The 24,122-nt window shown below is 41.4% G+C and overlaps 1 protein-coding gene across 2 annotated transcripts in view; it reads left to right on the forward strand.

The window, feature by feature from the left end:
- Positions 1–24,122, forward strand: part of AFG2A (AFG2 AAA ATPase homolog A) — a 521,034-nt gene that overhangs the window by 186,592 nt on the left and 310,320 nt on the right. The window contains exons 14-15 of one of the 2 annotated variants that reach the window (XM_073641387.1): positions 5,845–5,968; positions 8,358–9,310. In XM_073641387.1, the coding sequence (XP_073497488.1) occupies positions 5,845–5,968; positions 8,358–8,492 (259 nt within the window). In that variant the 3' untranslated portion in view covers positions 8,493–9,310. Of the gene's footprint in view, positions 1–5,844; positions 5,969–8,357; positions 9,311–24,122 lie in introns of those variants that run through there. The other variant, XM_073641378.1, reaches the window with a different exon arrangement.

Below are 24,122 nucleotides of genomic sequence, written 5' to 3' on the forward strand. Positions count from 1 at the left end.
AGTGCCAATCAAAAATGCACATAATGGTTGTAGCGTCGGCGTCCCTGCCTCCTGCTAGGCAGGGACGCTGTTCCCCTCACCTCTCTGCTCCGTGCCCGGCGTATTCCTCCCGCCCTGCTGGCAGCGCGCGCTGCTTCCCGGCCACGGTGCTTAGCGGGCGCGCGCGCGCTCCCCCTCTCTTAAAGGGGCCGCGCGCGCCGTCCTAAGGAGTCCCCAGCCAATGGCCGGAAGACTTCACCATATATAAGGCACCTCCTCCAAAATGGAGGTGCCCGAGCAATGTTGTTGCAAAGCCTTCACTCTGCTTCAGCCCTCAGGTCCCATTACCAGTTACCTGCCAGTCACCTGTCAGATTCCTGCTTGATACCTGCCTGATATCCGTTTACCTGCTTGCAAGCCTGCGGTCCGACGGTCTGCCTTCCGACACCGGTCAGTCTGTCTATGGACCAGCCTGCCCGCTCACCTGGGAGCGCTCATCTGCTACCTGCCTGCTAGCCTACCTGGAGGCTCCGCCGTCACTTGCCGTGACCACCTGCCTGTCCAGAGACTCTTGCCCGCTCACCTGGGAGCGCTCACCTGCTACCTGTCTGCTAGCCTACCTGGAGGCTCCGCCGTCACTTGCCGTGACCACCTGCCTGTCCAGAGACTCTTGCCTGCTCACCTGGGAGCGCTCACCTGCTACATGTCTGCTAGCCTACCTGGAGGCTCTGCCGTCACTTGCCGTGAACACCTGCCTGTCCAGAGACTCTTGCCTGCTCACCTGGGAGCACTCACCTGCTACCTGTCTGCTAGCCTACCTGGAGGCTCTGCCGTCACTTGCCGTGACCACCTGCCTGTCCAGAGACTCTTGCCCGCTCACCTGGGAGCACTCACCTGCTACCTGCCTGCTAGCCTACCTGGAGGCTCTGCCGTCACTTGCCGTGACCACCTGCCTGTCCAAAGACTCTCGCCCGCTCACCTGGGAGCGCTCACCAGCCACCTGCCTGCTGTCCTTCTACCCAGAGACTGTCCCTGTCACTTGCCGTGAGTACCAGTCCTTCTACCCAGAGACTGTCCCTGTCACTTGCCGTGACTACCCGCCCCCTTGTATAGTTGCTCAGAGGTTCCGCCTCCCAGACCCGTTACAATGGTCACATGATATATATTGTTAAAACATATTACAAAGAAATGCACAAAAACATGATCCAAGTACAATACAATAAATTAATAAGTTAAAATCCAGACGACATGTGAGGAAACATACAAATCCATGAATTAGTAGTGAAATATCAATTCACGACGCATATTTTGCCCATCCGGATGGCATGTATTTAAATTATACAACCAGAAGGCTTCTCAATCCATTAGACTTCTTTTGGTATCACTGCCCCTAGGATTAGCAGACACCCTCTCTATGCCATAGATCTGCAAAGACGAGGTGTCCCTATTGTGATATTGGATAAAGTGCCTAGAGGCATGAGAGATATTGCAGTTAGTTTCATTCAAATTGTGAATGTCCGCTACATGTTCAGCAATGCGCTTAAGTTTGTGGATAGTGCAACCTACATACAATTTATTGCATGCAACACATTTGATTATATAGACAACATGATCGCTATTACAGTTCATATAATTCCCAATATCAAAATGTTGCGATCCATCTGTATTACAGAATTTTTTTTAACCAGGACAAACGGACATGTACCACAGCAGTTAAAACCGCATCTATAAAAGCCCTTGCAATTCAGCCAAGTATGATGTTTTATAGTAAATCTATAAAAACTTAGGGATAAGATGTTTTCCAATGTTTGCGCTTTTTTGGCTACCATTGAGCAATCAGAGGGTAAGATTTTGGAAATTATAATGTCTTCATGTAAAATTGGTAAATATTTCATGATGATTTTTTTAATTTGATAGAACTGGGGACTGAATTGCAACGCCATTACATGCTTTTTGAGTGTAGAAACATTATTTTTATGATCAGGAATTTTGATTAAACTGGTTCTACTTTTACTTTTAATAATATTGGATTCTATATTTAGAGCCGAGGATGGATATCCTCTATTTTTAAGTTTTGTGCTGCATTCCAAAATTTCACCATTTAGTTTACTTGTGTCACTGCAATTGCACTTAATTCTGGTGAACTCACCCACCGGGATTGCTTTGATTGTATTGCATGCTGTGGGTGTCCACTAGTTGCATGCAATATTGTGTTACCCAACAATGGTTTAGAGAATGTGAAGGTGGATGTGCATTCATTGACCCCCTCTAATTTGAGATCTAAAAAATATATAGATGTAGGGTGTAAATTATACATGAAAGACAAATTATATGCATTACCGTTCATATAATGTATGAATTCTGTTATATCAGATATATCGTCGCCCCCCGCCCCCCCAAATGAAGAGGAGGTCGTCAATATATCTGCCATGCCAGAACAAGTCCTACAAGAAAGGATTAGTGGAAACATAGAAAATAAGTTCCCAGTAAGATATTACCAGATTGACAAGGGAAGGTGAATATTTTGCTCCCATCGAAACACCTTTACACTGGAGAAAAAATATCCTGTCTGTACTTGAAAAAATTATTGGTCATCAGAAATTGCACAACAAATATAATATAGTCACATAAATCAGGTGTGTAATTACTATATTTGATTAAATGGAATCTTGTAGCTTGTATGGCAAATTCATACGGGATGCAGTTCTAGACTGAAACAACATCACAGTTTAGCCACATATATTCAGCACACCCAAGAAATTTGGGAAAGTTGGTTTAATACATCTAGTGAATCTTTCAAGAAACCTGGCAGATCTTTGTACAAGTGGCTGTAATAAGGTGTCAAACCAGTCTCTCAGATGTTCTGTAACCGAATTAATGCTTAATATTATTGGTCTCATTCGGACAACCCCTTCTGAATTCCCATGTTTTTCCCTGGTAAAATAATAACACCTATTCTCACCTCCTGTGCCGTTCCAGTGGTGTTCGCACTGGCTCTCTCAGGGATCGGGAGACATTATGCCACGCAATCACTACGGCCAATCCACTGATACTATGTACTGTTGAGCTTTAATTTATGTTGCATTTAAGAAATGAAATTTGTCTCCTTAGGGTTCGCTTACACGTACCAATTGGTGGCACTGAATGATTAACATTTGTTGATCAGCGGTGGCTTAATAGCTGCTTTACACAGGCTGACCTCAGTAAACGATACGCACTGAGCGATGTGTAATAGACCAGTCAGTGTGCATATACAGCAATTGTTCTCGGCAGGACTATGCACCGCCGAGAACTATTGCCACAGTCATTGATCGCACTAATCAGCACTGGCTTCAATCTCCACTCCTACTGACGTAATTGACATTTGGAGGAATTGAGAGCTGCGGCTGCTCTCTTCCACCGGTTGTCTTGATTTGTCTGAAGGAGGGGAAAGGGAAGCCAGCGCTGATTTGACCACAGTGATTACGTGACATAGCAATGTCACATGATTCCCGGGAGAAGCAACGTCGATACCACTGGAACAGCGCTGGTGCCGGAGGTGAGTATAAGGGCAGGGTCACATGACCATAGATTTTCTCATTCGAGGGAATTGAGTCGATTATGCTAATGACACTCTGATCCAACTCTGATCAGTGTCAGCATAATGTGATGCGATTCTCTCAGGTGAGAGAATCGTAGCACACTGTGAGGAGAAAATGGAGAACAAAATATCTCCACCCTTTCCATTGTGTGAATGCGCGAAAATCAGCAGACAGCACTCCAATGTCATCTGAGTGCTGTCCGATATTTACCACACATCCATAGACTTGAATGGGTGAATAGCATCCGATATCAGAGTGAAATCGCAGCATGCTGCAAATTTTTTTTCACGGACAGTAAAAAAAATCGGTCATCAGCACTGCCTTATTGAGTAATATTGATCTGAGTTCTATCAAATTAAAAATCAGATAGCACTCGTCTGATTTATACACTAATGTGACCCTGGACTAGTCGACAATCCCTTTAAGGATGGGTCATCAGTATCTTTTTTTCCGATGCATTTTTTGTGTGCAGAAAACCTGTGGAGTATAATTGTCCAAGCAAAGTGGATGTGATTTCCTAAAAGCTCACGAGTCATGATCACAGTGCATCTAAAGATGCTGTTAAATTGTGCAGATTTTGGTGCATTTTTTTCTCTTTAGGTTCTATGATAAGCTGGAAAAAATGTATGTAAAAAATGCAGTTGTATTTTTTAATGCAGAATATTCTTTTCTATACTAAAATAAATAAATAAAAAGATGCTGCTTTTATGCTGTGTGTGAACACAAGCTTAATGTTTTCTATTTTTGACTTTTGGGTAAGTGAAATATGCATTTAAACCACCTGTGGGCATTGTAGTGTTTTTTCACAATTATATAATAAATTATGCAAATGAAGTTCTCTTAAGTGGTTTCTTAAGGGGCAGTATGGTGTGTTTCAGTACAGAATGACTGTTCAAATTAAGTACCGGCGCTTGGTGCTTCATGGCGGGGCCAAACATTTTAATGTACCTTCTTGCCTGCTTGTTTTCCATCTATCTCTTCTTTGACTCTATAAAGACATCGCTGTCAATCAAAGAAGAGGGGGTGGGTATAGAGAGAACAAGTAGAAGAGAAGGTGCAGTTAAATGTTTGAGCACGCCGTAAAGGACCAAGCGCCTGTATTCGTTTTGAACAGTCATATTGTGCTGACAGACTCCCTTTAAGGCTGTCAATGAAAATGGAGGCATGATTATAGCTGTGCTCCAAGTATACAGAGCCAATGATGTAGTCACTTTTGCACTGCCCCGGTGACTAAGAGAGCCTTTACACTGAGATTTCACTGTGATTAAAACTTAAAACACCACTCCAGCATTTTGTTTTTTTTTCAGCACTGGAATGGCGCTTTAAATTTAAGCCCCCACCTCCATAATTATGCTCACTTTCCGGTGGTTTCACCTTTTACCGATGCTGCTCCGGTCCTGCCACGCCATCTTGTGCCCGTAACTTCTGACTGGCCGGAAGTCAGAAGTTACGTCAAAAGAGCTCAATGCAAGTCTAGAGGCAGAACAAGGCATAGATTTGTACTGAAAAGTAACCTCTGGCGCGCTCCATGAAACACTGGAGCTGCTGGCAGGTCACTTTTCACCGGAGACTGACCAGGTCACTGCTGGAGAAGGATGAAGGCGGTGGCAGGGGACTTGCATTTAAAGCACCACTCCAGCGGTGCAATAAAAAAAACCTCTGGAGTGGTGCTTTAATTTACTCTGTTTAGCTGAACTACACAGGGTTTTAACACTATTTATCTGCAGAATAACCTTTTATCTGCAAGTAAGTAGCATTTCTGGTGATGTCATTGTACGTGAAACAGCTGTTGTTTTATATATATGTATGTGTGTATATATATATATATATATATATATATATATATATATATATATATATATATATATATATATATATATATGAAACAAATAAAATATTGGATTTGTCAGTGGTGAGTGCCGATTTCTGCTTTCATCTTATTGATTAAAAACAAAAATAAAGTTATTTATTTATGTGATTTGCCCTGCAGTACCACAACCATTGGCACAGATGAGCCTCCATGTCTGTATATATCCAGTGAAGGGCTGTGCTTCTAAAAAGCTTTACAAACACGCGGGGCAATTTCAGATGTGTTATAGAATACTTTTAATGGTAGATCCATTCTCGCTCACAGTCCTCGGGGCATATATTAGGGATAACAGTCTGTCACTGTTATGTTCCTGTTGTCAATCACATCCTTGCATTTCATTTAAATCAATATTGAAAGAATGTTTTCATTTTTATTCTTGAAATATAAATGTACTGACTTCTATTTCTTGCACAGCTCTGGAGCTGGGAATGTAGCTGACCGTGTTTTAGCTCAGCTTTTGACAGAAATGGATGGAATAGAACAACTGAAAGATGTGGTGATATTGGCAGCTACAAATCGACCTGATTTAATAGACAAGGTAAGACTGAACTTTACTGTTGGATTCTGCTTGCAGTACATAAATGGAGGTACAGCTATATTGCACTGTAATTTGATAACTTTTGGTAACACTTCAAATCATTGACACCAAGTATATCATGGCATCAGTATGTAAAAGCAGTATACAGCTACGTCACTGCCACACGGCACCTGGTTCCACATCCGGTGGCTAACCACTGGCTATATAGACATCAATGTAGAATACTTTGCATTAGCATACTTCTGTTGCCACTTGTTATTATCCCCCACTAATATGTATACCTGGTTGCTATGCTATTCATCGATATTTATTGTAAATTTACATTAAATATAATATATATGCATCTCTGTAATATTTAATATAGATTTTTGTTTTTAATCCCTAATGTGAGTTATTAGATCTCTTGATTGTCTAACCAAAAACAGTTCTCTTTTTCCCTCATATTTCATATGAAATTGGGAAAATTACCGTATTTTTCGGACTATAAGACACACCGGACCATAAGACGCACCTAGGTTTTAGAGGAGGAAAATAAAAAAATAAAAATTTAAGCAAAAAATGTGATCATTATGCACTTTTAAGGGGGAGGGGGTCTTCTGCTGACACTGGTATAGGGGTAATGTCCCCCAATTCTGACAATATCCCCCATCCTGGTATATATGCCGCCCCCTTCCTTATATATGTGGTCCCCATCCCCATCATGGTATGCCTGGCATCCCTCCATCCTGGTATGCATGGCATCCCTCATCCCTGTCCTGGTATGCATGGCACCCCTCATCCCTGTCATGGTATGCATGGCACCCCTCATCCCTGTCCTGGTATGCATGGCACCCCTAATCCCTATCCTTGTATGCATGGCACCCCTCATCCCCGTCCTGGTATGCAGGCACCCCTAATCCCCGTCCTGGTATGCAGGCACCCCTAATCCCTATCCTGGTATGCATAGCACCCGTCATCCCTATTCTGGTATGCATGGCACCCATCTTCCCTGTCCTGGTATGCAGGCACTCCTAATCCCTATCCTGGTATGCATGGCACCCATCATCCCTATCCTGGTATGCAGGCACCCCTAATCCCTATCCTGGTATGCATGGCACCCCTCATCTCTGTCCTGGTATGCATGGCACCCCTCATCCCTGTCCTGGTATGCATGGCACCCCTCATCCCTGTCCTGGTATGCATGGCACCCCTCATCCCTGTCCTGGTATGCATGGCACCCCTAATCCCTGTCCTGGTATGCATGGCACCCCTCATCCCTATCCTGGTATGCATGGCACCCCTCATCCCTATCCTGGCATGCATGGCACCCCTCATCCCTGTCCTTTTATGCATGGTCCCCCTAATCCCTAACCTGGCATGCATGGTCCCCCTAATCCCTAACCTGGTATGCATGGTCCCCCTAATCCCCATCATGCTGCACATAAAAAAAAAAAATAAACACTCCTACTCACCTTTCTTCTCTCCTCCAGCGCTGTGTCCGGTCTGCCCGCACTGATCTCTCCATGTGAGCCGCGCATGACGTCACTGCCGGGTCTGTGTGCGCGGGGAGCAGTGACTTCACTCTCCTTCATAGCCGGCACACACCGGAGCCGCGCTGTGGCTGCTGCTACCGGTTATCTCCTGTGCCCGCTCATTAAAGGGCATGAATATTCACCCCCTCCCCACGCCCATGGGCGTGGAGAGAGTTTGAATATTCATGCCTTTTAACAGCGGGCACAGGAGATAGCCGACAGCAGCAGCAGCCGCAGCGAGGCTACACTGTATACCGCTATTAAGGAGCAGTGAATATTCATTTTCTTTAGCAGCGGGGACAGTGTAGGCTGCAGCAGGTGGCTGCTGCCTCCTGTGCCCCGCTCCTCCACCGATACCGCTCCACCCACACCACACATAAATATACACCCCCCCCAACATTCGGACTATAAGACGCACCCCCCATTTTCCTCCAAAATTTTGGAGGACAAAAGTGCCTCTTATGGTCCGAAAAATACGGTACTTGTTTTTGTATGTGATCCTTTTTTTTTTTTTGCCAAAGAATCAATATATTAATCTTATTACAATGGTTTACAGACTGTTTTAGCACTGAACCTTAATAAATTTACAGTTTAAAGATGAACCAAAGATTTTAAGATAATGAGACAGCAATATAGATAAGTGCAGGAACAAGGATTACTACTTTGGATAGCAAAATTGTGCCCACTTTATAGTACCAGCTCAGGAAGGTCCATGAGTCTGCCTGGCAATAGCAAATGGTGTGTAATATACAGTGGCATGTAAAAGTTTGAGCACCACTGGCAAAATTACTGTTACTGTGAACAGTTATGCAAGTTGAAGATGAAATGATCTCTAAAAGGGCTGAAGCTAAAGATGACACATTTCCTTTGTATTTTAGGCCTCCAAAAAATGTATATTCATTTTTTACATCTTGAATATTACAAAAAGGAAAATGGGTCGATGCAAAGGTTTGGGCACCCTTGGAGATTTGTGTGCTCAAATAACTTTGACCAAGGTATCAGTCCTTAATTAAACTGTTAGAGTTATTGCTTATTCACTATCATCGTTAGGAAAGGCCAGGTGATGCAAATTTCCCAGCTTTATAAAACCCAGCCTACTCTAACCTTGTGCCAAAAACCAGCAGCCATGGGTTCTTCTAAGCAGCTGCCTAGCAATCTGAAAATGAAAATGATAGCAGCCCACAAAGCAGTAGAAAGACATAAGAAGATAGTAAAGCGTTATCAAGTTGCCCTTTCCTCAGTTCGAAATGTAATTAAGAAATGTCAGTTAACAGAAACAGTGGAGGTCAAGATAAGGTCTTGAAGACCAAGCTAAATTTCAGTGAGAGCTGCTTGTAGGATTGCTAGAGAGGCAAATCAGAATCCCCGCTTAACTGCAAAAGACCATCAGAAAGATTTAGCAGACTCTGGAGTTGTGGTACATTGCTCTACTGTTCAGACACATGCACAAATATGGCCTTCGTGGAAGAGTCATCAGAAGAAAACCTTTCCTTTTTCCTGACCATAAAATTCAGCATCAGAAGTATGCAAAAGAACATCTAAACAAGCCTTATGCATTTTGGAAACAAGTCTTGTATACCGATGTGGTTAAAATAGAACTCTTTAGCCACAATGATCAAAGGTGTGTGTGGAGAAAAAGGGCACAGAATTTATAATGATAATTTAGCGTAGGTGCTCAGCCTCCGCTCCAATAATTGTTAATGGGGTGGCCGGAGAAAGCCAAGTGCAGTGCTCGACTTTCTCTGGCTCTCCCATAGATAATGAATGTAGAGAGGTCAAGCATGAGCAGCTGCTCTCCATCCGAGAGGGAGATACAGAGCCACATTCTCGACCTTCTAGACCTCCGATTGCTGGGATTTCCATTGGTCGGACCCTCAGCAATCAGCAAGTCATCCTTTATTGTAAGAATAAGGTAATAATTTGAGTTTTTGGGCATAGCCCTTTAAAATTATTAACATATAATAAAATATATTCTGCTTATTTTAGTGCAGATTCAGCATCATCTTGTGTGATTTTGAAAATATATGCCTCTTTTTAAGTCCATGAATTTGTCTTGCAATTCTATGAAACTTTGTATACAGCAAAAACAAATGAAGAAAGCCAATTGCATTGTTAAAAAAATAAAAATAAATTACCTTGCTTATTTCCACTATGGTTGTAAATGGGCTTTTTACTTCTCGCTGTAATCTTGATTCTTGGTGGGCTACATAATACCTCAGTCTATTTGTACGCATGTTCAAATTTAAAGAGTTAATTTCCAGTGCCCAAATACAATGAAGGTAAGGAGAGTCATAAGACACTGACTGCCCCCCATGTGGGTGTTAAGGGGAGCTGAGAAATGGGATTACTTTGTCTCCTATTGAGCTGGATGTTAATCTCAGACACATTAGCTGGGATGCAAAGAACAAGGCACAACATAAAGGCAGGGTCTGCTGTCTGTGATGGCACCCTGGGGCCCTTGACAGCCTTTCTCCACCTTATCAGGGAGTGTAGAAAAGATGCATCCCCACTGTCCAATTTACATAAGAATGGCAGGATGTGATTGGACAAATGAAGATGAATGAAAGGCAGTGATGTCAGGCAAGGCTATTGTCTGAAGATGGATGGGGGGCCTGAGTTCCATCAAGCATCAGGGGCTTCCTCACAGCATAGAATAGCAGCAGAAAGGACACCAAAGCACAAAGGGGCTCATTGAAAGTCAGACAGATGGGAGTTTATATTTTCCTAGTAGCTGTCATTCGCTGTGATCTCGTAAGGCTGGAGTGTCTTCATTAAAATAAACATTTGCGTGACAAGATCATGAAAGATTTCTTGGTTACGTGAATAAAAGGGAGTCCGAAAACTCTTTTTCTTGTTCTGTCGCAGTCATGTTGGGTGCAACAACTTGTGGATGCACGGTATAAAATGTTGTGTTCACCTTTCTATTTGCATGAAAGAGACTGGCAAAATGAGAATTGCCACTATTTTATTGAATACACACATGCAGTTCTGATTTCGTTTTTGGTAAATATTTTGGGAAAAAATAATTTTTCCCTATACTTTCCCCATAGTGCTGGTTTCACTTCTGGCTTTGTCTAAAAAAAAGAATCACATAAAAAATGTATCAAAATAGCATTTTGTGAATCGAGCTTAAAGGTATAGTCCCATGTTGGATCGTTGGGGCAGAACAGAACTACACCCTTACTGCACAGCAAAATATGTTGCAATTGTACAAAGGGCACCATTCTGCAATAATCTTCCTAAAATGAAATAAAATTACATTTTTGAATTACCAAAAACACAAGGTTGTTCTTATTACATTCACTGCATTTTAAAAACTAAAGTTATAAAAAGAAAATTTCAACACACACAAAAAACTGCAACCTGCTTTAAAAAATGCTTCCTGTTTTACTTGCAGAACGAGATTGTATGCTAAATACTGCATTGGAAATATTTGTAAAAGTTACTAGCATAAGACAGCCATTAAGAATTTTTGGGTTCTACACAGTCAAAACCTTTAGGCCTCTCTCCCCCTATATTACACACACAGTGCTAAATGCATATTAGACACTTGCATTACTCACACCATTGCTATAGCACACACATTCAGCACACACACTGCCCACATTTTAGACACATAGAGCACATACATCGCTTACATATCAGATGCATGCGGCTTGAAGTGGATATAAGAAGTCTAAACAACCCTGTTAAAATGACACGTTTTAGTAATGGTAAAAAAAAAAAATCATACCAAGAAGAATCATTCAAGAACTTTCCATCTTTAACCCCTTAGTGACAGCGCCAATTTTGACCCTAATGACCAAGCCAAATATTACAATTCTGACCAGTGTGACTTTATGTTGCAATAACTCTGGAACGCTTCAACTTATCCCAATAATTCTGAGTTTTTGTTTTTTCGTGACATATTGTACTTCATGACAGTAGTAAAATTTGTTCGTTATGACTGGCAGTTATTTGTGAAAAAGTCAGAAATTTGGAAAATTTCTCAATTTTCAAACTTTGATGCCCTTAAAGCAGAGCGTTATGTCACACAAAATGGTTAATAAATAACATTTCCCACATGTCTACTTTACATCAGCACAATTTTTGGAACATAATTTTTTTTTTTATAGGAAGTTAGAAGGGTTAAAAGTTGACCAGCGATTTCTCATTTTTCCAACAAAATTTACAAAACCATTTTTATTTTAGGGACCACGTCACATTTAATGTGACATTGAGGGGCCTATATGACAGAAAATACCCAAAAGTGACACCATTTTAAAAATTGCACCCCTCAAGGTGCTCAAAAGCACATTCAAGAAGTTTATTAACTCTTCAGGTGCTTCACAGGAACTGAAGCAATGTGGAAGGAAAAAATGTAACTTTTTTTCACAAAAATCTTGCTTTAGCCCCAAATTTCTCACTTTTGCAAGAGGTAACACCAAAAAGTGGACTCCACAGTTTGCTACCCACTTTCTTACGAGCGTGTTAATACCCCACATGTAGTCAAAAAGTTCAGTTTGGACAAAAGACAGAGCTCGGAATGGAAGGAGCAATATTTGAATTTTGGAACACACATTGGTTGAAGTAGATTGCCGGAAACATGTCGCATTTGCAGGGCCTCTAAGATGCCAAAACAGCAGAAAGCCCCCACAACTGACCCCATTTTGGAAACTACACCCCTCAAGGATTTTATGGGGTATAATGAGGATTTTGAACCCAAAGGTACTACACATTTGATAACATTAGTTTGTCATGTTGAATACGTCGTCATTAGTGTTGAGTGCAAGTCCTCGCTTCTCGAGTTTGCATCGGGTTCTCAGGTATGCACAGAGTATCGCGGGTGCTCGAGTCCCTGCCCCACATGTTTCGCGGCCCAAAAAAAATTGCAGGGATTGCCTGCCATACACGCCTGCAATTGCCATCAACACTAGTCGTCATATCGTCATCTTTTTATTTTTTTTAGCTTTTGAAAAAAGCTTAAGCCTAAGCTTAACGTAACCCTAACCCCAACCCTAACTGCAAAGAATGAAAAATTATTATAGGATTGGATTAACTAATTATTGGCTTTTGATCACTGTGATAGGGTCTATCACAGTGATCAAAAGGAGCCAATAGAAAAAATGATCTACTGTTGCCGGGTACCAGCTGGCAGATCTCTGCGGGCGCACTTTGCATGCATCCGTGATTTTTTTTTTTAAAGACTATGGACTGGCCCGCCCATTCCCCAGACCTGAATCCGATTGAGCACATCTGGGACATGTCTCGCTCCATCCACCAATGTCACGTTGCACCACAGACTGTCCAGGAGTTGGCGGATGCTTTAGTCCAGGTCTGGGAGGAGACCCCCACAGGAGACCATCCGCAACCTCATCAGGACCATGCCCAGTCGTTGTAGGGAGGTCATACAGGCACGTGGAGGCCACACACAATACTGCGCCTCATGTTGACTTGTTTTAAGGACGTTACATCAAAGTTGGATCAGCCTGTAGTGTGTTTTTCCACTTTAATTTTGGGGGTGACTCCAAATCCAGGCCTCCATTGGTTAATAAATTTGATTTCCATTGATGATTTTTGTGTGATTTTGTTGTCAGCACATTCAACTTTGTACAGAACAAAGTATTCAATGAGAATATTTCATTCATTCAGATCTAGGATGTGTTATTTGAGTGTTCCCTTTATTTTTTTGAGCAGTGTATTATATGGAAGGCTATGTGGGGCCCATTATATTATATGGAAGGCTATGTGGGGCCCATTATATTATATGGAAGGCTATGTGGGGCCCATTATATTATATGGAAGGCTATGTGGGGCCCACAATATTATATGGAACGCTATGTGGGGCCCACAATATTATATGGAATGCTATGTGGGGCCATTATATTATATGAAGGTTATGTGGGGCCATTATATTATATGAAGGTTATGTGGGGCCATTATATTATATGGAAAGCTATATGGGGCCAATTATACTGTTTGGAGGATTGTGTGGGCCATCATATAGTGTGGAGGTTTGTGTTGGGGGCATCATCCTGTATGGGGGCCATCTTATTGTGTGATGGGCTGTGTTGGTATCACAGTTGGGGCACCATACCGTGTTGCGGTCACCATACTTTGCTTGGTGGGCACAGTAGAGTCATTATATTGTGCATGTGGATGGTGCTGTGTTGTAATTCACTATGAGGGTATTATACTGTGTTTGGGGGGCACTTTTGTTGGTTTTGTCTGTAAGAGCTGCAGAGTTGTTAGGTGTGCGTTCCTATGTCCCACCAAATATTCTTTTTTTTTTTTGTTTCTTTTTTGGGGGGGGGGAATATTTTTGATTAGAACTTCTGCCATGATTTCTATGTACGCCACTGCTGTAAAGCATTCAGTTACGTGAACTCTCATTCAGATAACTCATGACATTTGTACTAAGTATTCTTAGGGTAAGTGCACACACGTTGTGTTTTGCTGCGTATTTGCTGCAGATTTTTATGTACATTTTCAGCTGTGTCTGTCAGTACCAGCAAAGTCTGTGAGAAACCAGAATTCACTGTTCCCACGTTGCTTTTTGTTTGCTGCGTATTTTCAGTCATTAGAAAAACGCTGAAAGAAGGGACATGTCACTTCTTTCAGCGTTTTTTCAGCATTTTTTCACTCATAGGAAGTAATGGAGGGGATGAAAAACGCTACAAATACGCAGCAAAAACGCACCTGCGTATTTTGCTGCGTATTTGCAGCGTATTTTGGGCCAGAAATGACAGACATTTTTTTCCTTGTAGTCACTAAACTTTATTAGCATGAACGTGAGACAGAATTCAACAAAAAAAAAAAAAACGCAGCAAAAGCACAACTAAAAACGCAGCTAAACCTGCGTTATTGACGCAACTAATCTCCTGCCAGAGAAAAGTTATCAGCAGATTTTGGTGCAGAAAACACACAACGTGTGCACATGCCCTTAAAGTCATTGCCTGGCTGTTGACAGTAGGTGGCATTGCTTGGCAGCTTGCCAGATGTTCTTGCTGGACTTAGTGAGCAATTCACATTGCTGTGAATACCTGTATGTCATTGGCATTTTTTGTCAGTCAGCGAGGAGGTTTCTCCTATAGCCTCTACAAAGTGGTCATCTCCTGGTCATATTATTTAGGGTAGGATCTTAAAGATCCGATTTGTAATCTTGACAAAGCAAACAATTTTAGTTACATCTGAAGAAAAATGGACTTCGAAAATGTGCTAAGACGTGCCTTTTATAAGTTAGAATGATCTTTATTTTTTGTAATGGAGATACTTTGTGGTTCTAGTTCTAATGACTACAGATGACTATTCATACTGGCAGATGTACTGCCAACACAATAACTTATTAAAGCAAGTTATTGCTGCGTGTTTTTGCACTGGACCTTTGCCCAACCTAACAATATTTTGCTCAATAATCATTTTGTGAAAAAGGCCTTAACGTAAACTTACATCTTATGTCTTGTCCCTGCCTTTGATATCGGCTCGCACGCCAAGCCCGCATCTTTTCCCGCACATGTCGGCTGACTTGATAAGCCATCATGAGCCTCTAACAGCGGCAGGTGGAACTGCTTGAAGACTCACGTGCTGTCATTACAATCCTCTTGTGAAAGCCGGCCCATGGCTGGCGTTCATAGATCATGATTTTAGCTATACATAGCAGTGCTTATGCACTGCTATGTACAGCACAATCAATCACAGTTTCAAGTCCCCTAAGGGAACTATTAAAAACAGTAAAAAGTGAAAAAAAAAGTTTTTTAAAAATATGAAAAAAAACAAACTCAGAAGTTGAAATCACCTCCCTTTAGCCCCATTTAAAAAAAAAAAAAAAAAAAAAAAAAAAGGCCTCGCTGCATTCGTAAAAGTCTGATCTATCAAAATATAAAATAAATTAATCCGATCGGTAAACTGCGCAATGACAAAAAAAATAAAATGCCACAATTATGTTTTTTTGCCTGCTGTAACATTGCAATATAATAAACTAATAGGTGATCAAAGCATTATATCTGCCCCAAAATGGTATAACTAAAATTGTCAGCTCAGAGTGCAAAAAATAAACCTTCTCACAGCCCCAGATCCCAAAAAATAAAAACATTACGGGTCTCGGAAAACGGCAAAAGGAACTTTTTTTTTCCCAAATTTCCAAATTTTTTTCACCACTTTCTTGTTGCTATGTACACTGCCCCCATTGCTTTGTTAGTGATGCAATTTGCGTCACTAACAAGCTGTTTTCATGAAAATTGGTGGTATTATAATAATTTTCTAATGTTTTATATACTTTGTCCTACCTGCTCGTATTCAGTTATAGGGGTGTGGTTCTCAGATTGTTAGTGCTGGCTCCGCCCATGACATTTGAATACTGCTCCTGGCAAGCGCTATTATTGTGGGGCGCATACACATTTGCACACTTCGGCCGCTGGTCTGGCACGTGCGCACTGAGGCTGTGAGATTACCCGCTTCAGTGCGCATGCGCTGTGACCTGTGGCTCCCGGCACGTACGTGGTCAATGTATCGTGCGGTCACTACTGCAGTGTCACTGCGCATGCGGTTACCGTACGATACATTGACGGCGCACTCGCCAGGAGCCACAGGTCACAGCATGACTGAATGCAGCGGCGCCCATGACTGAACCTGAGAATCACACCCCTGTGACTGAATATGAGCAGGTAGGACAAAGTATATCCTGGAGAATCATATTGGCAGGTCAGTTTTACCATTTAGTGAACATGATGTATCAAAAACCCAAAAACATTTGTGAAATTTTCTTTGCAATTTCAACACGCTTGGAATTTTTTTTCCCATTTTCCAGTACACTATATAGTAGAGTGAATGTCTTTCAAAAGTAAAACTCGTCCTGCAAAAACAAAGCCCTCATACGGCTATATTGACAGAAAAATAAAAAAAGTTATGGCTCTTGGAAGAAGGGGAGGAAAAAAATGTAAATTGGCCATGTCATGAAGGATCAATCACCAAGTGGCCTGTTTTTGATCTTATTTTATCCCCCCTCCTCTGAGCATTCAGTTTTTTCGTGTTATTTCATAAAATCCACCATATGGTTGCACCAACCTTTTTATTTAGTGCTAATTTTTATGGTCTTTACTAAAGGGGCGATGCTAACGAGCAAATTATACAAAGCAGCCTAGAGAAACTCTCCCAAATAATCCTCTGAAAAAAATCCAATATCTCTAGAACCATGTGGCAGATAAAATAAATTGTATTTTAAGGGGAGCAGCGGAATAAAATAAGAGCAAAAATGGGCAACTTTTCACCTGATGATAGATCTTCTTGAATATAACTAACGTGAATTGAAGATATTGACATAAAAAAAATCCTATTTTTTTTTTAACAGATTTACATTTTTCATTGTTTTTACTCATCCTTTATTTTATTAGTCAGGGAAATGAAAACCCAAGTGTCCACTTTTTATGTCTTAATTCCTCAGGTAACTGCTAAATATAGATCAGTTTTATGGCGGTAGGATTCCTTCATGTAGAAGTCCATATCTCAACTTTGACCCCTTAGAGGATAGCTTGAGGAGAGTTGAATATTAGGGATTTACAATGTATGTTTGACTCGAGTTGACCCTAAGTCAACTAGCCTAAAAAGCTTTGCATTTGGCTTTCAGATACATAAATTACCTAACTTTAGTTATTTTTATACATATTCAGAACTCGCTATTTCCAGAATAGTTCAGAATTTATCTCATTCTGCATAGAGGAATAGTTCTATATGTGCCGTATTTTTTATGACTATAAGACGCACCAGATAAGACGCACCTAGGTTTTAGAGGAGGAAAATAGAAAAAAATTGAGCAAAAAATGGGGTCATGATGCACTGGGAGGTGGGGCGTGGTCTGGTGCTGACACTGTTATGAGAATAATGTCCTCCAATTCTGAACTAATATCCCCCATCCTGGTATATACCCCCCCATCCTGATATACGTGGCACCCATCCCCATCCTGGTATACATGGCCCCCATCCTGGTATACATGATCCCCCATCCCCATCCTGGTATACATGGCCCTTCAGCCTGTTATATATGGCCCCCAATCCTGGTATACATGGCCCCTCCCATCATGGTATACATGCCCCCCCATCCTGGTATACATGCACCCCCCCATCCCCATCCTGGTATATATGGCACCCCCTCATCCCCATCCTGGTATATATGGCACCCCCTCATCCCCATCCTGGTATACATGGCACCCCCATCCTGGTATATATGGCACCCCCCATCTCCATCCTAGTATACATGGCCCCCTCACGCAGCACACATAATACAGGATTCTACTCACCTTCCCGCTACTCCAGCTGTGTTCTGTTCTGATGCCAGCAGCTGACATCAGCGTGTAAGCAGCTCATGATGTCACCACATGCGCCCTCACACGCTGAGGTCAGCTGCCAGAATATTCACTGCTCTCCACGCCCATGGGAGTGGAGAGCAGTACCTGCAGAGATACATGAAGAATGCCTTCATTTATTTTCTGTTGGATACATACAAAATCTTGCAGAAACAAAAGCCCCATATGCCCTCGAAATACAATTATACAGCGTAGAACTCGTGCATCTAGAAACCGTGTTGCAGCTCCATACTAATCAAAGCTGTCATACAGCTGTGTTTATGACTACTAAGATAACTATTACATTTTAGAGAAGTGAATGGTTGGATCTACATTTAAGGTCCTTTGTAGCTTACAGGTTGCCTCTTTTAGAAGAGAAACATACAGGTGCATCTCACTAAATTAGAATATCATTAAAAAGTTAATTTATTTCAGTTCTTCAATACATACATTCTTCTGTAATCCATAATCATCAACATTAACAGAAATAAACACTTGAAATAGATCACTCTGTTTGTAATGACTATATATAATATATGAGTTTCACTTTTTGGATTGAACTGAAATAAATTAACTTTTTGGTGATATTCTAATTTTGTGAGATGCACCTGTATCTCATTCATGAAAGGCATTTTGCAGGAATGATATCAGTTGTATATCAGTCTATCCCAATAGTCATATTATTGTCACTGGCATCAGATGTTTGTTCGTGTGTGATGGAACATATAGGGTTTTGACTGTTTATTTCCATTTCCCGGTCTTCGGGTAGCGGGGGCATTACTTATGTAGCGCTTATTACAGTGCTCAAGAAAACAGAGGGCTTTTCCTGAAGTACAGCTAATAAATATTTCCCAGGTGTTCAACAGCGATTTTTTTTAATGGCTCGATTGTCAGAGCTTTAAAGAAGCGCAGTAAATCAGTGGCCCAAGCCTTCAGGCCCAGGTATAATAAAACCAGGTGGTGACAACCAAAGTACACTGCCACTTTTTGGCAGAAGATTTATTGCATGAAGAGAGAGATTGCCTTTTTTTTTTTTTTTTTTTATACAGTCCCTCATCTTAGAAATGAATCTGCTTCATTAGAGGGAAATTGAAGGCAAATGTTTAAGCTGCTTTTATATGAAAGAACATTTTGTAATATACAAAAGTATCTAATTTGTTGTGGAGGCATACCAGAAATGGAAAGCATCAGATGTTGGGAGCGGCTAGGAAAGTGCAGACAAATAACCCAATGTTATGTAGCTGTATATATTCAGCCCATCATTATTAGTAGAATGGTTTCACCTTTTACTGGACTTTACTCGAATTAAGTGTGCATGTGATTTTTGGTCAGAATTGTTGTTGGCTAAATGAGCACTTGGCCACAGAGTTATCTTAAGTGTATGGGCACAATAAAGTGCAAGAGAAAATGGGACAATTTGCTAAAAGAACCAATTAGGTTATATTATTTATTCTGCTTTGATTCTGTAAAAAATGAGTGATGAGCAATTTTACCTTTTAAGAGAATGTGTTAATTTTTTAGAAGGAATCTGTCAGCAGGTTTTTGCTGTTTAATCTCAGAGCAGACTAATATGGGTCAAGATACCCTGGTTCTATGGATGTGTCACTTATTAGGCTCTGTTTTGTAGTTTCAATGTTTTATCAGCAGGAGATTATCACTTCCTGACTAGGTCTCATGTGTACAAAGTCCAGCTAATCTGTATAACACTGCCCCTACCACTGATTAGCCGCTTTCTGACAATGTGCACTGTACACAGGGAGCCGTCAACCAGGGGGGTGTGGGTGGGGTTATGCACAGCTCAGCATTCTGATCACTGCTACATCTATAACAAAGAAAACAAGGATTCTATCAAAACTACACCAAATGGTGATACACCGCTGGAATCAGGCTCCCTTGCCCTATATTATGCTGCTCTCAGATTACATATAAAAACCTGAGTATGTGCAATCTATAGCTTACATGAAACCTGTGAACTTACTGTGCTGTTTTGTTTTTTTTTAAACAGCCAAATCATAGCTTTGGTAGCACGACAACAAGCCTCAAAAATGTTTGTGGTTATGAACAGAATATTCACAATGTAGATTGAACAGCACTGCTGATTTAAACTGATTTAAGCTGATGTCATTATATAATATAATTTTCCTCGGTGAGAGTTCTGCAGCGGAAATGTCCTTTTTACACATTTTAGCAATGCTAGGAAGGTTAAATCCTAGCTCTGCAGGCTTTGATTAGTACACCTGGCTAGCTTTGCATACAAACAGGCTAGATGTTCATCTCAGTCAGTCTGCTGGGGAGGCTGAACAGAGTGGATGTGTCTTGAAGTTGAAGACAGAAACAAGCTAGAATCTCTTTGAGAAGAGTCTGCACAGGCCGTGTGCATCAAACTGCAAGTATCAGTGGTTACTATGGATGAAAACAGTTTTGTTTGACCTTACTGGGGCTAGCTCGGTGGTGTCTGAAGAAGTCAGGGTCTATACTGTTTAGTTAGTGCCTGAACAAGGCTAAGATTTATGTTTTATGATTTTGTTGTTTTAGTGCTGTGCAGCCTGTAGAAAGCAATAAAAACTGTACGTGTTTGGACCAAAGTTATATTGCCTGTGTGAACGCTTCCTAAGGCCTACCAGAATGAGTGAATCCCTACATGTCCTTAATGGGAACCTGTCAGTCAAAAAAAAATATTTATCTACAGACATAGTGGTAATCTGCAGGAAAATACTGTTTTAAAGGGACCCTATTACCAGTTTTTTATTGTGTGAACCAATGCAACCACCTCTTTGAGTGCCTGTACTGCACTACTAAATGTGTCCATCATCCCCTAATTCCCCCTATATACCACCAAACATACCTTTTTATTTTCTCTGGCACTCTATGTAAATGCCTTTGTTCCGGTACATTTCCTGGGCGCATGTGCAGTTATGTTTTGTGGTCTGCCCGCAGTAGGGCAGAGCAAAGTGCACCTGCGCTAGCCGACGATGCTAATGCATAGGTGGGAGATCTTTTGGCTATGTGGATGATGGTGGATGCATCATCCACATCAATCAAAACCTCAAAGCCGTAGGATAGCTTTTGGGGGCAAAGAGGCAGCACAGACGATGAGAAATGACACCCATTGGACCGGACTATAGGCATTTACATAGAGCGCAGAAGAAAATAAAAAGGTTTTTTTGGTGGTATTCAGGGGGAGTTAGGGGATGATGGACACATTTAAGTAATGCAGTACAGGCACTCAAAAAGGTGGTGGCATTGGTTCACACACTAAAAAACTGGGGACAGGTTCCCTTTAATAATGTTCAGCAAACTACAGGGAGGAAATAAAGTTATTACCTCCCTGCAGCTGCTCTCGTCCAGGCATTGAGGTGTTAGAAGTAGTCACCGCTCACTACATAGTGAGCGTGCCGTAATTGCGACGCTTGCTCCTTTACTTACATCCTGCTTTGTAGTGTGTGTGCAGAAAACGCTGTCATTCAAGAAGTGGGCATCATAATAGCATCCTCACTGTGTAGTCAGCGGAGAATGTTACAGCCCCTGCACTGCCCTGATGACTGGAAGCAAGCGGCTGCAGGAAGAATTTAACTTGATTTTCTTCCCTAGAGCTGCTCTTCCATTAGATTGTTGGAGACGTGATTAAAGGGGTGTTCTCAAGTTTAAAAGTTATCCCCTATTCACGGCATAGGGGATAACTTAACGATCACAGAGAGTCTGACCGCCATGGCCCCCACCGAACCCAAGAACTGAAGCTCACCAGCTGATTGGAGCGGAGGTCAATCATGCATTCGATTCACTCTTAATGTGAGCGTCGGAGATTGCCAAGCGGAGCACTTGAATGATCTTTGGTGCTCCTATTAGAATGAATAGCTCTTCAGAGCTTCTGTTCTAGGGATCGTGTTGGCCACGGCGGTTGAATTCCCCAGTGATTGGAAAGTTATTCCCTATTCTTTGGATAGAGGGTAACTTTCAAACTTGGGAACATCCCTTTAATAAAAGGGTATTTATTTACCTGCAGATTATCACTATGTCTGCCGAAAAGAACCCGTTTTTGTTGACTGTTCCTTTACCTATTTTTAGTAGTTGGATGAGATGAGAAACTAACTGCAAGGAAACTTTTATACCAAATGATTTGGCTATAGGGCACAGAGTTTGCAGCCTCAACTAAGGTTTGGTGTCGGATGTGCCTAAAACCCAGCAGTAATGTAAATTGGCAGAGATGTGAATGCACAGTTATGTAATAGAGTAATTTGTGATTTTGCGAAGAATTGTGTGCAATGATAATTAGGATATACAGTATGTCATTGGCTGTCTTCGCTGTATTAGACCCTACTAACATTGGCTGGAGTTTGTTTACTTCTTGCAATGTCCTTATTTCCTGTATAATTAAAATATGTTTTTATGGAAAATGATGGAAACATGTAATACTTTTTCGTCCAGATCACTTTATTCCCATTGCACTTTAATTTCCTTGCATTGTGAGTTGTTCTCTTGTTAAATTAAATCCAGGAACCATGAAAATATTTTCATCATCATTTGACTCTGAAATATTGTGGAAACAGTTATTAAAAGTATAGAGGGAATAATATAAATTCCCAAAAAAAAAGTTTTACAGTTAAAGCGAGAAATAAATTTGCTTAAAGTGATCTGTTTCTGGAGTCACTTGAATAATAAAATCTTGATATTGGAATCACTTTCTTTCCAAATGTAAAGTAGCCTGACAATAAGTCTGCATAACTCTTATTATACGTTCTATGGTTAGTGAATGGCCTGGTTACCGAGGCTGTCCTAATGCCAGGTGAGATCTTGTAAATTATCTTTATGAAAATGACATTGACATCGTGCCTGTATTATACTGTCTGTGGATCCGTCGCATAATTTTGTTTCTCCACTGCCCTGTAGGACCATTTTCTACTGGGGCAACGTAGAAGAATTAATGTGGGTGTTCTTCTGATTAAAAGGTCAATAAAGACACCTGGTAACTGCATCTACAAAATTCAGCAATTCTCAGATAAGTTGCGCGACTAAAAATATTTATTCAACTTGCCTGCGCATTACTGCTGTCTGATTATTTTGGCTGCTGTGAATTTACTGTAAAATAATAGCTAAATCACAGGTAAGTCTCAAGCAGCTTGCATTGAAGGTCTATAGCAAGTGAGTCGTGTGCACCTTGCAGCCAACGATACATAAATCCATCACATTTGGAAACGGTTGCGAATCTGTGTCGCAGTCACATTAGGTCGCAGTGCGACAAAATACGAAGTCATTAGATCTGAATTCACAATTCGACACTGAGATATACAGTGGGGAAAATAAGTATTTGATACACTGACAATTTTGCAAGTTTTCCCACCTACAAAGAACGGAAAGGTCTGTAATTTTTATCGTAGGTACACTTCAACTGTGAGAGACAAAATTTAAAAATAAAAAGCAGAACATCACATTGTATAATTTTTAAATAAATAAATTGCGTTTTATTGCACGAAATGAGTAAGTGATCACCTACCAATCAGCAAGAATTCTGGCTCTCACAGACCTGTTGTTTTTCTTTAAGAAGCTCTTCTACTCTGCACTCATTACCTGTATTAATTGTACCTGTTTGAACTCGTTACCTGTATAAAAGACACCTGGCCATACAATCAATCACACTTCAACCTCTCCACCATGGCCGAGACCAAAGATCTGTCTAAGGACAACAGGGACAAAATTGTAGACCAGCACAAGGCTGGGATGGGCTACAGGACAATAGGCAAGCAGCTTAGTGAGAAGGCAACAACTGTTGGCACAATTATTAGAAAATGGAAGAAATAGAAGGTGACTGTCAATCGTCCTCAGGCTGGGGCTCCATGCAAAATCTCACCTCATGGGGTAAGTATGATTCTGAGAAAGGTCAGGAATCAGCCTAGAACTACACTGGAGGACCTGGTCAATGAGAGAACTGTGACCACAGTCTCAAACATTACAGTTAGTAGCACACTACACAGTCATGGATTAGAATCCGGCAGGGCATGTAAAGTCTCCCTGCTCACACCATGTCCAGGCCCATTTGAAGTTCGCAAACGACCATCTGGAGGATCCAGAGGAGGCATGGGAGAAGGTCATGTAGTCAGATGAGACCAAAATAGAACTTTTTGCTATCAACTCCATTCGCCGTGTTTGGAGGAAGAAGAAGGATGAGTACAACCCCAAGAACACCCTCCCAACCGTGAAGCATGGTGGGGTAAACCTCATACTTTGTGGATGCTTTTCTGCAAAGAGAACAGGATAACTGCGCCGTATTGAAGGGAGTATGGATGGGGTCATGTATCTCGAGATTTTGGCCAACAACCTCCTTCCCTCAGT

This window comes from Phyllobates terribilis, unplaced genomic scaffold, assembly GCF_046119375.1.
Source record: "Phyllobates terribilis strain yellow unplaced genomic scaffold, ASM4611937v1 Scaffold_1__5_contigs__length_1240528914, whole genome shotgun sequence".
Classification (NCBI taxonomy): domain Eukaryota; kingdom Metazoa; phylum Chordata; class Amphibia; order Anura; family Dendrobatidae; genus Phyllobates; species Phyllobates terribilis.